We start from the raw sequence: 17,119 nt of genomic DNA, 5'->3' as shown, positions 1-17,119 counted from the left end.
ACGCGGTAGACGTGCACAAATCAGGTTTTTTTTTAAATCGGAACCAGTTATTTTCAGATCGGGTACAAAATGGGACCAGTTCCAGTCAATAACCGGGTAGGAACCAGACCCGACCCGGTGGAATAATATGGGAACCCAGTGGAACCGGATAGGGTACGAACCGGGTCCGGTTTATACCCAGAAACCGGGTACACAGGGATTTTTTTAATTTAAACAATTATAGCCGTTAGGAACCGGTTCCAACGGCTATATAGCCGTTTTTGGACCGTTGGAACCGGTTTTTAACCATATAAACCTTACACGCATACTATAAATAGCTAGGTGTTGTGTAGAAATTGTTAAACCACTTTTGAAACTCTAAAATACACTTTAAATCACAATTAAGCTTAAACCGGCAATTAAAGGCAAGTAAAGACGATGTTGTTATGGTCATCGACACAACACGATGCCCCGAGGTTTGGGTTCATTATAATTTGTGTGTCATGACCGACTCATAAGAGAGAAACACAACTTAATGGATCTCTCACACCGGAAAATAGAAAAAAATTTATCGACAGAACACTGAGAGCCCGGTGCAAGTATTGTTCCAAGTTTCTGAAAGCGGGGTCGAACTCCACCCTACAAAAGCATACCAATAAGTATTTCCGTGAGAAAAAAATTTTGGATGCCAAGAAAGAGAAAGCGGGAGAGTCGTCCGGCTCTACAACTCAAGCATTTACCGCCGCCGGTAACAACGCTTAATCGTTATAGAGCATGAGATTAAAACGACGAACCTTGTTTAAGTTGTTATGTTTAATAATGTTTGTAATATGTTGTATGTTATAATAAAATATCCGTCGTTGTTGTAATCAAGTGAAAGAATAATAAAACATGACTAATAATAAACATATCAAAACTAAAAATTACTTGAAATTTGATTGATTGGCTCATGTTACAAATTAAGTTACTAAAACAAAAAAAATTACAAGTCCTCAAACTCTTCATCTTAATCTTCGTCTTCTTCACCACCCGATATCCCGAAAAAAAAAAACTTCTTCTACCTCCTCATCATGAATTGGACGCTCTAGTGGTATTTCGTCTTCAAGGTTTGCCTTGTGTTATATACGATCCACAGCATCCAAATGTTCATTTAGGAAAATGAAAACCTCTAGAGACTCAGGAGTTATGTTTGTTTTCGCATCGATAATACCCTCCCACTAAGAGAAATAACCGATTCCGAAGCTACAGTTGAAGCTTGGACGGCAAGCAAGTCACGAGCCATGGCGGATAAAATAGGAAATTCGTTTTGTTTTCCTTTCCACCAAGCCAAAATATCAATGTTGTGAATTTCATCGACCGTTGCACCCTCAACATAGTTTGCCCCACTATATCGACCAAGTTCACTTGTTGGTGTGTTTCCCCTTTGCCGCTTAGCCGACGACTCACGAACAACATTCGTCAAATTTATAAGCTTGTCCTTGCACGGCTTACTTTTTGTTGTTTGCCTCCCCAAAAGACGACATTAAGCTTGAACCATAAAGTTGAAAATAATGATCATAAAGTTCTTGAAGGTATTTGTTAAAATTATCCTTCGCTTCCGTCGACAACTTCGGGTCGATCTCGTGCATACTCATGTTGTAAATATTTCCTCGATCAATGTCTCAACCCCGTTAACATTCCAATAGGGGTTTAAAGTGGCGGCACAAGTAAACACCAGCGGTATGTCTTCATAATATTTTAGGAACTTTTCCTTCATTACCTTAACAATATCATTGAAAATTAAGTTCGTTCTTCTCCTCAAACCCTCTAAAATTCAAGGAGATGTTGTACAATTCTTGCAACACCCAACAACTAGTAGGATAATAAACCCCCGATAACTAAGTTGTTGCGTTTTTGAAATTATCAAGATACTCCAACAAATAACCGACATTGACCCAAACACCGCCGGGAAGCAAATCGGCTTCGCACCGATCAACAAGATTGTTATGAAAACTTTGTAATGTTTCTCGTTGGGCTAAAGCACACTTGAGCATATAACAAGTTGAGTTCCAACGGGTTGGAACGTCCCAATTCAGCCCCAAATATTTTCTTTCAACCGATTTGCAATAGTTATTTATATTCAAGATGTCTTCTTTTACCACTTTTGAAAACATCTTATAACATAAATCTAAAGCAAGTCAAACCGAGTACCATTTTATCATTGCCCATACCTTGTTGAAAAACCAAATTGATAATATGTGTAACACATCGAACATGAAAAAATTCTCGAAACAAGGTGGTGAATATTTTATGATAAATGTTTCCGCCGCCTTTGAATTGTTTGATGCGTTATCAAACGACATCGAAAATATTTTTTTTTCATGTTATAAGTCGTTATTACCTCATCTATAATTTCAAACAATTTATCCGTGGTATGCGGGTACGGGAAGTTTTCAAAAGCGATGGTGTGTTTCATCAAGTGCCAAGACACTGGATCAACCCAATGAGCGGTGACACAAATGTAGGATTCTGGTATCCTGTGTGGTGCCGACCAAACATCACTAGTTAAACTCACACTCGCTTGTAAAGTTTGAAAAAAGTCGATTAATTCTTTTTTTGCACACTCCCACAATTTGAAACAATGACGTCTAAGGGTAGTACGACTTACATGTTTGTATCGCAGTTGTAGAGTTTCTCGAATCATGGCCGTCAACTCGGGGTTGTCAAAGTGGTTAAACGGCAAACCTTTTTGAATAACGAACTTTGACATTCTATCATGAACCCGGTTCATGTTGTAACGAAAGAGTGTACCATCTTGACCCAATTCGACTTGGTCGGTTGCGGGAACTATTTTCAAAGCCTTGCAAAATTTATTGTCGATGTGTTTTTTTAAAGTCGAGTTAGAATCATGCTTTAAGAAAGTGCCACAAAATTTGCAATGAGCCTTAACGTCACCAATGATCAACTCAACCAAATCCCAGTTCTTCCATACATCTTCATTGCGGGTATGCATGAGGACCCGCACAACTTCGGGGTCTTCTTCAACACGAACCGGGTCAATAAAAATGGATGTAGAAGCCTTCTTGTTAGCTTTGTTGGTGCTTGCCATAGTAACAACTAAGAAGTGGTGGAATTGAAAAAAAATGGAGGCGTAGGTTGGTCGGGGTTGTAAAACGAGTGTAAACCAAGAAGTATTTGTAGTGTTTTTTAGTGTGGTGGTAAAACAATGGAAAGGAAATCAATTGATATAGTTTTTGACATCAAAAACCGGTTCCAACGGCTATAATACGGCTATATTACCGTTGGAACCGGTTCCAACGGCTTTATTTGAGCTGCAAGCTGCATTAATTGGTAACCCGCTGGAACCGGTTATTCCGGGTAGGACCCGGAACCGGTTTGGAACCGGAACCATGTAGGAACCGATTTGAGAAATAATATGAAGAACCGGGTAGGACTTTCGGGTATATAAATATCCAAACCGGGTATTGGGTTCACCGGGTACGACCTGGAACCGGTTCCTGGTCGGGTACACCGGTTCGGGTCCGAACCCGTTTTTTTTTTTTTTGCACTTAGCAGTGGTTTCAAACAAGAACTTAGTGTTGAGGTTGTTTGCAAAACTAAAACTACATTGTAAGTGAAATTAGTGGCTTCAATGGCACATCTAGGATTCATACCATGTCCTAAATTCTATCTGCTACATTTAGAATTGGTTACAAAACAATTTCCCAATCCTTTTATTTAAACATAGGTTTATTAATGATAAATCATTTTATTTAAACATAGATTTATTAATAATAATAATAATAATAATAAGAGAAACGTCTTCTCCTTTCTCTGTCTTCAACTGCTCAACTGCCAAACGGTTATTACGCGGAAGTTACCAAACGGTTTCCGTCTTCAGTCGCGTCGCTTGAGAATGTACCCTTATGAGACGGAAGCAACTCTTCAAACCACCGCTTCCCCATCACTTACCACCATTTCACACCCTATATATATATATATATATATATATATCATCCTCTCCACCATAAAATTTCAATTCGATGGCCGGATGTTCCGACTGTCGTTTCTATTTTTCGATTGTTTCAGTTGATCACACAACAACAATACTCTGGTCCGATCATCAACCGCCACCACAACATTGTTAAGGTTTCTGTGGCGGAATCATATATATATGGTTTCAATCAATTTGGGCTATATCGGAAATAGCGGTGAAACAACGCAACAATTAGACGTTACGGTTAGGATTAACGCTTGAAGAAGATGATATGATCAGAAAATACAGAAGCGAAATATCAAATATGTTCAGAACATATAAATATACTCCGAATAAAAGTTAAAAAAGTGGTGAGTTAAGCAACAACCGAATAGATAAATGGTTCATACTATGTAATAAATATTCTTTGAATTTAAATTTAAATTTAATTATCATGCTAGGATGTTAACTTCAGGGAAAGAAACTGGGCATAAAAGGATTAGAGAATTGGGTTTAACTCATTCTTTCCCACCCCACCACTCATTGACTACTAAATCATTTGATTAATTAGTGTTGCAACACTACCATCTCAAAGAACAATAAACAACTCCAACCCATTCGTAGTGGATCACACGATTTGTGGTTAAAGGTTTAGGAAGGCAACGGCGATGGCGGTTATGCAGGTTAAATAACCTGCAATACAAATATTCATCTGGTATCGCTAAAGAGTGACGGTGTCCGGTTGAATATCACACATACCCCTTTTCCCACCTTACAAAAATAAATATGTATTTAAAAAGTTTTAGTTATGATTATGCATAATAAATAAATAATGTAAAATTTCAAGTATTAGTTAGTACTTATGTAAAATTTCAAAGTAGTTTTTTTTCTTTGGTGGTATAACCTATGTCGCAAATCAGTTTATAATTCGATTAATTTCAGCATAATTTGTTTGATAACATAAAATGTGTCAATTTGTATTTCTTCTTACTCTTTTATAGTTTCTTAATCTATTCTCATGTATTTATACATCATTCTACTTGAGTTGAATGCAATACCTAAGTATCGAAAAAATGATATTCGTAACGACACACAAATAACACCGCCGCAACGCGCGGGTAACATTGCTAGTATGCTACATTTGTAATCGCACATTAAACAGAAAAGTGAAGTTTAGCAGCTTCTATAACCATAGCATACGAAACTACAGCGTTTAAATGTTATTTATTTTACAAAAAATCATGTCATTGCATAACAATACACCATGTACTTACCAACACACAAATTTCATAAATTACAACCAAAAAATCTTCGACGGTTAATTATTTCTCTTCTCTGATACAAAGGTTCTTGTTCATTTACCGACTTTCTAGCTAAGCAACAAAAATACGTGTTTGGCTGCGGATGTCTCTTCATGTTTGTCATTCGGAGGTTACATATTTAATATCCGATTGTTCTTTCAACCATTCAAGCACTTTTGCTCCTTCTAAAACCTCTTGCACCTAACAACATTTGATGAAACAAAATAGGTGTATAAATTGATCAACAAAATAAGGGGGAATTGTAGATATTAAGATTGTACAATTCCATTTCATTTTTATTTGGGATACTAACTCAGTTTTCAAAATGTAGACAATAAAAACGGAACAAAACTGTATATTTAGATTTTTAAGTATTATAAATTAATAGAGGAAAACTAAATTATATCTTGAATGAACACTTCTTATATTATATGTTCAGGATTTATGAAAATGAAATCATTTTTCACATAAAATATACAAAACATGAAGTTGGTTTTGCATTTCTAAAAAAATGGTTATTTAATAATCACCTACAATATATTTATTTGAAATTTTACGCAGAGAAAAAAAAACAAATTTTTTCAAACAACAAATAAAATACCTGCTCTTGAATGCTTTCCTCATTATAATCTTGCTTGTGTTTTTTGAACTCAGCAACAGAACTCTCAACTTCTTTAACTATCTCATCAGTTGAAACCTGTGAAAAATTAAAGTTTTTAGTAACTTTCTACATGTTTCATATTAGTGCATATTTTAAAGAAAAAAAAACACGCACCTGAAGATTTTCACGTTTGAAAATATCTCCAACAGCAAGGTTCTGCTTGATTATATTTTCTATATTCTCCCTCTGGTTTTCTAAATATTCTCTTACTGCTTTAGGGCTCGAAAGTGTTGCTATCTGCTCTTCATTTAGTTTCATGTTTGACTGCGTGTACATTTGACTTTTTCAGGGTCAAAGATTATTCTTTTACCTCCGTTTAACTACTTACAAATATATTACAAAAAAAATCAGTTTGGACCTGTATTTGTAGTAATCTAGCTCCATAAAGCTGCCTGCCTTGTTCTTCAAACAAAGTTTGAGGAATTTCAACTTGAACCATCTGGAATAGAGTTTAAAAAATACAACTTATTAATATTGAAGAAATTAATAATTATATTTAATTTTTGTAGATAATTAATTAGTTAAACACCTGTCGAAGCTGGTCAAGAATTGCGTTATCTGTTGCTTGATCTTTTGCGGTTTGCTCCAGTTCTATGCATCTCTCCAACAAAGACTCCTTAACCTGAAAAAATATTAAAATATTAAAATATTAATCTAAATGTTTAAATAACAATTTAGATGCGTGTATGCACTAGAAATAGACTTTGGATGACCTTTTAACACATTTTTTAGCCAAATATTTTATTGCCCGTTTGGCATGTTTGACTGTGAGATAAAATGCAACCCAAATTGACCCGTTGTCTAGTCAGTGGGACAAAAATTGATCCATTTCAACTTGGCACGTTATGTAGTAAAAAACAACAGAGAAAATTACTTTTATCATCATTTATGTATGAGGTAACTTAAAGATTGTGTTCTTTAACTTCATCAAGTACAATAAACGTCCCTAAAGTTCATATGTAGCAACACATTATGTTGTTTCCACTAACCGATGTTACTTCATATGTTAGTTCAACCAAAAAAAAAATAGTTGTGACGACTGTCGAGTCTAACCTGCTCAAGAGTGGTGCATCCAGGAAGAAGCTTCTCGGCAATGGCATCATTCATTTCTGGTAATTCTCTATAAAAGAGTTCTTTACATTCAACCTAACAATAAATTAAACAAAAAGAAAAACATTCTCTAGTAAACGTGAATAGGAAAATAATATATGAATGCTGTGATAAGTGATAACAGAAAAGAAAAAAGAAAAAAGAAAACCTGGAGAAATCTAACTTGGGCCCACGGGCCATTAACTAGTAAATCCTAATCATAACTAGTAACTAGTAATAATTAGAGTTAATTACACAAGTGGTCCCTGTCGGCTGTCGTTTAGGTCAAATTATGGATTTCGTTCCTACGATTTAAAACCTACAGATTTGGTCCCTATGAACACAGTTTGCTTTCAAAGATAGTCCTTAAAGTGAAATTACTACTTTGCCCTTTCTGAAATTTGTTTCTTATTATTAATTAACAGAAACTTACGGTAAACTGACAAGGAAGACCGCGTAGATCTTCTTGTTTCCATGACTCTGGAAATACAAGCGGGAAAGATTTTGTTTCACCTGCTTGAATTCCAATGATTGTGTCAAGAAAACCAGGAATGACTTTATCTCCATCTTCTGTATCAAATTGGAAGCCTGCAAATAGACAGAAGTTAATGATGTTTGACTGTAAAAGTCAAAGAAGTGTAGTTTTGACTTAAGACGGTGGATGAGTATACCTTTACTCTCTGCAGCTGGAACGGCCTTTACTTCGGATCCTTCTTGTTCCACTGTTGTTGCAGATATGTCCAAGACCGTTACATCACCTATCTGTGGATTATAACTCATGTGTTAGTTATGATTACAAAAACATTATAATAATTAGTTTAATATTTGAATATATAAACTTTAGGAGGTTGTATGACTGTATGAGTTAGTTATTGACTTTGTAATCATAATAATGATCCTATTTTCAGCCATACCCTCTTATAGAGATAAAAGCACAGTCCAGTTCGACCCTTTCATAAGTAAATGGACCAGCTTTGGGCTCAAACTGAACCAAAATAACAAAAAATTGAGTCTTTGAATTTTTGAAAACCATTCGGTTTCGCTTTTGGTTTCTTTGGTTTTCATAATGGGTTTGGTTCAAGTTTTGGTTTTGCGATTTGGACTTGAAATTTATGGGCTGAAAAAAAATGACCCAAAACAATAAACTTTGGCCTAAATATTTTTGTTAATCGACGATTAATTGATTTTACACATTTGGGCCTAAAATTATTAAGTTTTGTTTTTTATAAAATACTTAACTATAAGAAATAGAAATTATAATCCATAATTTCAATAACAAGAATCAGTCTTTTTGGTTTTTTCAGTTTTCAGTGCATGTAAAACCGAAACCAAATCGGAAACTTGGTTTCTAAAAAACATAAACCAAACCTGTCAGTTTTGGTTGGGTTGGGTTCGGTTACTTCAGTTGAATTTGGCGATTATATCGGTTACAGATTGGGATTTTCGTTTTCATGTAGACCCCTAGCTAAGAACCTATTAGAGATAAAAACAACCCAAGCCTACTCATTCAAACTAAATGGGTGAAAACTGCCACTTTTATGTTGAAATAAAGTCAAAGCCTGGTATATTACTGAAGTCAACATGATGGGTTAGTAAAAGTTTGCGCAGCTAACATGATGATGGCTAAAGATGAGGGACTGTTCTTGCCAAATATGAAGTATGTTTGTTAACAGCAGTTAATATAGCCGTTGTATTAGTGCTTGGGCAAAACTTTCTTTCATCCTCATTTAATTTATTTTCAGTTTTCATAGTAATCGCTTATCATTCATAACAAGATTGAATCGTTGGCAATCATCTATTTTTGTATTCTCTGCTGTTAATTTCATTCTTGACCCTTTAGAAGATACAAATAGACTCATTTAACATAATGAGATCTTGAACATTTTCAAAAGAATTAGAGGAACCTTAGTTCAAAATGAGTACCTGTAGTCCTCTATCTGTCACAACTCTCAATATACTTAGAGCCTTGTAACGACGTTTGAATTCGCGTTCAGCGGCTATTTTTGCTTCTATTTCACTGTCAAGCTCAACTACAATCTTCAAATTCTTGTAACCGTCTTCTGGGACCCATTTTATTTCAGGTGCTACATCCACAATAATATCATACCTATTATACCAACAACAAACTTGTATCATTCAGAACATAAGAAAAACGAACAAATACTTAAACTACAAATGTAAGACCTTTGACATACCTTAAGGTGTTCAAGGAAGAATATGTTTTTTCCATCTCTGCAAATGTGGTTGTAATGCGGATCGAGTCCTTCAAAGCCCGCGACTCTATCTGTGAAATATCAAGTAAGATGTTTGAATTTATGGTATAATTATATTTGAACACAAATTATAAATACTATGTGTGCATACTGAACAGATTCGATATAAACGTGAGAACCTGTTACTGGTAAACTCATGCGAGTATGGGACCCAACCAATACCTTGTTACCAAATGGGACGAGGTAAAACACCGCTTGTGCTAGACAAGTGTAGGGTTCAAAAAGACCGTGGCTGGTGACTCACTCGAAAAAGCTCGCTAGAGATTGGCTCATTTGTAAATGAGCCAAACCGAGCAAGATTGGTTTGTAAACGAGCCGAGCTGGATCGGTTTGTAAATGAGCCAAGCACAAGCCACGGTAAGCTCAGCTCGTTGGCATGTTGACACATTTAAAATAAAGCCCAAATTTTAATGTATAAAAATTATAACCAAAGTTTAATACACATACATACAATATCTATATATTATAATAAAAGACTACTTATTCTTGCCACTTGTCAATCGCTTAGCCACCATCATTTTTTTTTCAACTCGTTTTAATAAGTAGTCCTTATCTTTTAAGTTATTTCAATATATAATTCAATTTTTATTAAATGTAAATCTTAACTGATTCATTCATTAACAATAATTGTGAAATAAGAAAATAAGGAAATATTAAAATTAAAGTTGCAAACATGTTAGAATAAAGTACTAGCCACACATGATTGCAAATTAAAGAAAATAAAGATGCATCATTATCGAAGAACATGGATTTGTATGGAAACTACAAATTGTTTTTAAACTGGGATTCGAGCAGCAATGCATAATTTTATATATAACATTGGTTTCAAATTTGGATTTAAAATTTTCTCATATGCATTTAAACTCAAGAAAATGTGTTTTTTTTTATTTTCTCCAAACATTTTGTATAACTATTGGAAACATGGAGAATACCTATTATATATATGTTGAACATTATAATTATAATCCATATATATAACGATTTACTATATGAACTATTTGTCATTTAGAGGGTGTTTGGGATTGCTTCTTGAAATTGCTTATGGCTTTTTGGAGATGCAAAATGTCCAAAATGCCCCTCCAAAAGCACCTAAAAGCACCAAGTTGGAGCTTTTAGGTGCTTTTGGAGGGGCATTTTGAACATTTTGCCTCTCCTAAAAGCCATAAGCAATTTCAAGAAGCAATCCCAAACACCCCCTTACTTATATGACTTTTTTATGTAGTATAAAGGGTTTTAACAATAAGATCAATATTTAGTTTCCAATATTTTCTTCCATAATTCGGACCAAAATGTTTCAGAAATATATATTTTATGGCTTGATTTATACTTTTTTTATACATTTAAATATATTTAATTTAATATGCCTTATAAGACAAATTACTTAACTAAAAGCATTCAAAACGGTAAACCAAAAAATTTGTTTCAATCTCATTCCACTATTTTCAATATCCAAAAATCATTTAGGATATTGAAACCTAGAATATTGTTCTCATCAGTTATTTACATAATTTCAATATTATATTAACTTATTAATTTTATTTTTATACAAATACAACGAACTGGGTTATGTTAGTTTTACTTATTGGTTAGTCCAAAATTAAAGTGTAAATTATGGTTTATAACATTTATTATTAATAATTATAAAAATTCATTAAATTCACATCTTAATTATAATGTAACTTAATAGAAATATATATTATTTTTATTATTATTTTTTATTATTTGTAACTTAATCATGCCTCTCATTATATTTCAAGGATATTCCATTTTCACATTAGTTTTTTTGAAAAATAAATAGTTAATCCGGTTAAAAGTCATTTACCATGCTTTCATAAAATCCGAAATCTTTGCTTCTTTTTATTTCTATAAGTTGTTATATATATATATATATATAGGGGATGGTTCAGGAGAGAAGTCATTTTATTGCGAGAAGTGTGAGAAATGATATATATCCCTTGATTAAGATTGATCCATGGTCTAGATTGATTATGGCATTATTGTAATTATTATGTTCCTTTTTAATATGTTTCAGTAAGAAAAGGGTATTCCTGTAATTTTCTTGGGATATTAAATGTTGAAACGTGAGTATTAAACCAAATAACTTCAAATCCAAATCCCATATTTTTTGCAGTCTTCATCCCCAGCCTTCCATTTACCTAAATTAACACAGTGCAGGACAATATTCACAAAATTAAGCTCCAATCCCAAAATTCGAATACCAAAATCGTAAAACTCACTAAAGGAATTCATCACAGGATGTTTAGAAGGTAATCGACTCCGTGCTTGGTTTTAGGATTTTTGTCTGTCAAGAAGCAAAAATCGCTACTCAGGTTTGGCTTGTTCGGTTATTTTTTTGTTTGAATAACTAATAGCATCAGAGTTTTCTGATTCAAAAGGCCTACATTCATAATCTTATCATAATTTTAATTAATTCAATTAGTGATATGGGAAAAGAATAAGGCTTTTCTTATAATAAAATTGGGAGAATTTCTTTTGTGTTAGCTAAACCTACACTATTAATATATATTCATTTATAATTTTGCTTTATTTGACTTCGATTTCTTAAAAAAAAAAGAAAGAAAGAATTTGGATTTGGGTGGAGTTTAGGATATATGTGTAGGGATACGAATGTCTAAGTAGGTTAGTATTAAAGTGTAGGGATATGTGTTAAATATAAAGTATAGTATGATGGTCTGTTTATTAAGTCTTATGATTTGTTTCTTTACATGTGTAGGGATTTGATATGTAGGTAGTGTACATATATGTGCAGGGGGCGAGAGGTAACAACTTATCTTGTGTAAGGGAGCTTCTTCCTAATTTTTGTATATATGCATGCTGTGTAGGTAGTGTATTTGCAGACAGTGTAGGCAGTATATTCATGTGTAGGTAAATTTATCCCTTACTGTTAATTCAAATATTTATGAGTATGTGTGTTTTATACATGTCAACATGACAAATTAGTATTTTTGTATGTATCCTCAAATTATTATTCATGTAGGAAAATTGGCTCACTGATTTTGTCTAATTGAAACAGACTTCAAGAACCATGAGATATAAGAATGTATTGGCTAAAGCAGAGGAGAAAACTTTGGTATTCTTTTTGAAGATGCACATGGAGGTGTATATGATCATAAAATTATAGTGGTGTAGTATTTTGAGCATAATACATGTGTCAATCAAAATAAAATGCAACATGATTGCTTTGTGTAGGTGAGTGTAGGTAAATGAGTAGGTGTTGGTGTCTACTATCTAACACCAACACTCATTGTAGGGTTTATTATGAAATCATAAACTTGAATGTACTTCTTTGTGTAGTTATTGATGTTTTTATTCTTTATTTTTTTTAATAATAACTATTATTTATTATTATTTTATTTATTTATTTGCATTTTTTGGATGTCGAAGTGTTGAATGTGTAGTCGGTTGTGTAGGTCAATGAAGAAATTTGTCATAGTAATGTAACATTAACACCCGGAATATTTACTGGGATGAAATGTAACTGTGTTGTGTGGTTCGATGGGTAAACAAAATAAATTTGGAACATTTTTTGTGGGCAAGGTAAAAAAATAATATTTAATCTTTAATTATAGTTCGTGATAATATGTAGGATGAATAAATAATACTGAATCTTTAATTATAAAGAAAAATAATTAAAAAGTAAAATATTATAATGCATCTAACGAATAAAGCAATATTTATTGTAATGTTAAATTGATAAAAGAATGAATTAAAACTTTCAAGAAATTAAAACTTACCAAAAGAAAATAACCTCATCTTTACTATTATGCCCCTTGATTTATTTAAAAGAAAAAAAATAAAAGAAAAATTCTGATTGGTTGAATTGAGTTCTCACACTTCTCGCAATAACTTGATTTCTTTCTTGAACTTAAACCTATATACATATATATATATAAGGGAGGGTTATCCTAAAAATAAGTGGTTTCCTAGGAAGACTAGAAATAAATCATAGCCATTGGATCATGTTAACCAATGGCTGAGATTTAAAATTACCAATAACCTACATAGTTTCCTAGAATTGTTCTTTCACCATCATTTGTAATGCCAAATGTCAAAATTTTGTTGATTCTTACCATTCCTATAAAACTCCTTATTCTTATTTGAACTCTTTTCTATATATGTATATATATATATATATATCGATTAGTTAATTATTCCAACAACTTCCCATAATATTAACTAATAACACGAGATTAGTATTCAAAATTTAAACATTCCTAATCAAATACTTTCAAATATTATAAATAAGAATCACTACATCCACTTTATGCAACTTTAAATCTTCTAATATTCTACTAACTCGGAATATTCACTGTTATTTGACCATGCTTTAAGGTTAGTATGTCTTTGTCATATTTATGGCAATTACATTAATATGAAATGAAACAAATCATTTTGTTATATTTTAATTTTGGGTTTTATATGTTGCTTGATTATGCAAATGTTACTTGTAAAAATATAAAATCAATTAAAAATTTACCACACACAGAATATCAATGACAACAAATTTATCATGATCAAGATTCTAAAGATGATTATCTAATCATCTAATCAAACTTCAGGTAATCTGATTTTTGGGACAGTAATGAATTTTGGATAAACATGAGCAGATGATCTCAAATGACATCATATTAATTAATTAAAATTTATGATATAATATGTGAATAAATATTTTCTTTGTTAGTTTCATGGATAAATTATCATTTATCTATGGTTGATATGTACTTGAAGAACCTTACTTATCGGAAGAGTTATAAGCAGACTTATATGTTACCTTATCAAGAGTTACAAGCAGACATGTACTAAAAACTTTGATTTTTGATAAACAATGTACACCGACCAATACAATCACAAATGTAGTGTAGAAGGAAGACTTTACTCATTTGTAACATATTTGTGTAATCTTAGTTATGTAATTTTAATGTAAATTGTAATTCTATTAACAAATATATGATCATGTTGTTGATTGTATTTCACTTAATGGTTAAAATTTAAAATTTTCATCAATTACCTTACCCGTGTAATACACGGGCCTCAAACTAGTAAATTATTGTTCCAAGTCTTACACCCCCTTAACCAACTGAGCTACACGGCGGGGAAATTATATAGTTTATTAATTATGCATTATATGTATGTTAATTTTTTTGAATCAACGAATTGGCTCAAGCTTTTTACAACCCAAGCTCGAACTCAACATTTAAGCTTGTTAAGATAAACGAGCTCAGTTGGCTCAGCTCGGTTTGTAAACAGACCGAGCCCGAGCCAACCTGGCTCGGCTGGCTTATAGCCCTTGGTGAACAACTTTTTTCAAAAGGGGTTGGAAAGCAAGTATTTTCATTTCAGAATAAATAATTTTATAAATCTTAACAAGAAAGGCTACATACTGATTCCATGGCATGTGGAAGAGTTCTCTTTAGGATGGCTTCAACAGCCGCCTTCCGAACATTCTCCTTCCCAATATAGCTTATCAGAATACTTTCTGGAACTTTCTTTCCCGGACGAAATCCTGGAACCTGAACAGATAACTAGAAAATGAAGTATGCAAGAGACAAAAATTAGTTGAACTTTAATTGTACCTTTGCCTTCTTCATAAACTCAGTTATGACCCTTTTGTAACAGTCATCACATATGACAGGTGGAACTTCTACACTCACCCGAATCTGCAAGCAAATTTTAAAGGTTAAAAATTTAACATTGAATTCAATTCAATCAAACATCATTTAAATTAAGGCATGATCTGACCCTGCAATTGGGTTCCTGGGTTTCTTGAATAACAAGGTCCGCCGGCAGGGGTTCTTTGAGGGTATCGGCAGCGGGCGGTGCAGCCGAGGCCCTTGCAAAGACTGAAAACTGTTTGCTAGAGTGAGAGCGAGAAACAGCGAGAGATGGGAATTGTTTGGTGGTGGGTTTGAAGGCGTTGGGTAAGGTGATAAGAGAAATTGGAGGTGAGACAATGAAGGATTTGAAATGGAATGATGATGTTGAAGAACAAGATGATGGATTGCAGAGCTCCATTGGTTGCACTGCACAGATGAAGATGAATGAATGTTGGAAGCTCTCTTTGAGTATTGAAGATAGATTAATGGATAGATAGGATATTATTAATAGGGAGAATTCCCAGATTAGGCCACAAGAAGAGAATTCCATTCCATTAATAGTACAAATGTTTTTGCATTTCCAAAATAGTTTTTCGTAATATATCTCTACGTGAAATTGGGATTCGTGACGTGAGATTTGGTTGTCGTATCACAAAGTGACACGTGTCAATTTAATGATAAAATTTCAGAGAAATATGTTTCGGCCGATAGTTTTGTAGTCAAAATAGTTTTCTGAAAAACAATTGTTTTGGAATGAAAGTGGTCCGTCACGTGAGGTTTTAAACTCATCGATATCCGCGGTATTTTGAAATTCGTCTTGTCCAACGCATTTCATTTGAATTTCGTCTTTTTTTGCCTAAAAAAACGTGTTGTCAGAGTAGATACATTTTGTTACAAAGTTTGTATATTCGATAGATTTTTGATGAAAATAATCAGTTTTTGCCTAAAAAGAATGGAGTTTAATAAAAAATAATTTTGATATGAAACTCATGTTTTTTTGCGTTGAAATTAGAGTTGTCAGATCCGATGAGTTTTGATATGAAACTCATCTTTTTCGATGGTTTTAATATGAAAGTTTATCATTTTCGTGTGAACTGGGCACACGTTGTAAGATCCGATGATTTTTGTTACAAATATATTGAACCCGATGGGTTTTTGAATAAAAACATCTTTTCCGACATATTGGGGCCCACGTTGTCAGATCCGATGAGTTTTATTTGAAGAATATTGGATCCGATGTTGTTTAACTTAAAGCTATGGTCAGCGTTGTGTTTGGTGAGTAAATCATGTATGTCAATATGTTTTGTGAGAAACTAGTTTGGATTACCCAAGTTACAATGCATTTGTACAATGGATCAGATACTCAGTTTCCCCGATTTTGCTAGCAATTCGACCAACCCACCAACCATCGTTTGCAAAAACATCAACCTTCTGGCCAAGAACAAAGTCAGTAACAACCACATCATCAGGCTTTGGCCTTATTTTGTTGGCCGTAACAAACTCTCTAAGAAACCCAGACTGATCGGCTTCTAGCAGGGTACGGAACTGAACGATATACGTCTTCTTGCCAACCCGGGACATTATGTTGCCATCATAATACGATCCGAAGAACCCAGCACCCAGATCAATAACTTCAATCTGATCACCTCTCTTGAATTTCATTGTTCTACAACAAAATTTTGTTGAAGTGGGAGAACATTTAAGAAAAATACAATTTTTTCGGATTTTATAAAACTTTAATGAAAATCAACAGAGCAGATAAAATTCAGAGCTAAATTATCGTTTGTTTTAAACTTTTTTGTAAATTAATCGTTTTTTTTTACTTTATTGAAAATCATCGGACAAAGACTATGTTCACTGAAAACGTATCGTTTTTTTCCTACTTTTTTGAAATTTCACGTAGTTGACGAAATTCATTTGAAATGAATTTCAAAAAAACGCGAAAATCATCTTTTTTGAAACCTCACGTGACGGACAACTTTCATTCCAAAACAATGGTTTTTCAGAAAACTATTTTGACTACAAAACTATCGGTCGAGACATATTTCTCTGAAACTTTATCTTTAAATTGACACGTGTCACTCTGTGATACGACAACCAAATCTCACGTCACGAATCCCAATTTCACGTGGGAGATAGATTTCGAAAAACTATTTTGGGAATGCAAAAACTTTTGGACTATTTATGGAATCTCTCTTCTAGGGGACTATTTTGGGAATTCTCCCTTATTAATATCATGAGGTTTA

At 33.2% G+C, this 17,119-nt stretch overlaps 2 protein-coding genes across 2 annotated transcripts; both read right to left on the bottom strand.

Annotated features, from left to right (window-relative positions):
• Nucleotides 1-5,186: 5,186 nt before the first annotated feature.
• Nucleotides 5,187-15,291, bottom strand: LOC143580105 (trigger factor-like protein TIG, Chloroplastic). The gene is made up of 13 exons (XM_077063224.1): nucleotides 15,019-15,291; nucleotides 14,853-14,936; nucleotides 14,661-14,789; nucleotides 9,181-9,269; nucleotides 8,909-9,092; nucleotides 7,657-7,747; nucleotides 7,419-7,573; nucleotides 6,950-7,042; nucleotides 6,426-6,518; nucleotides 6,255-6,335; nucleotides 6,011-6,160; nucleotides 5,837-5,932; nucleotides 5,187-5,436 (listed from the first exon to the last, which is right to left on the bottom strand). Exons 1-13 carry the CDS (start codon nucleotides 15,289-15,291, stop codon nucleotides 5,356-5,358), a joined length of 1,599 nt encoding a protein of 532 aa, XP_076919339.1. The 3' UTR covers nucleotides 5,187-5,355.
• Nucleotides 15,292-16,205: 914 nt separating this feature from the next.
• LOC143580102 (protein AGENET DOMAIN (AGD)-CONTAINING P1-like) lies at nucleotides 16,206-16,535 on the bottom strand. The gene has a single exon (XM_077063223.1). The coding sequence runs from the start codon at nucleotides 16,533-16,535 to the stop codon at nucleotides 16,206-16,208; it is 330 nt and encodes a 109-aa protein (XP_076919338.1).
• Nucleotides 16,536-17,119: the final 584 nt, after the last annotated feature.

Source organism: Bidens hawaiensis, unplaced genomic scaffold (assembly GCF_021521415.1).
Source record: "Bidens hawaiensis isolate Kalapana, Puna unplaced genomic scaffold, B.hawaiensis_p1.1 tig00030225_1, whole genome shotgun sequence".
Taxonomy (NCBI): Eukaryota; Viridiplantae; Streptophyta; class Magnoliopsida; order Asterales; family Asteraceae; genus Bidens; species Bidens hawaiensis.
The sequence above is the reverse complement of the archived record's forward strand: the minus strand, read 5'-3'. Positions and strand labels throughout refer to the sequence as shown.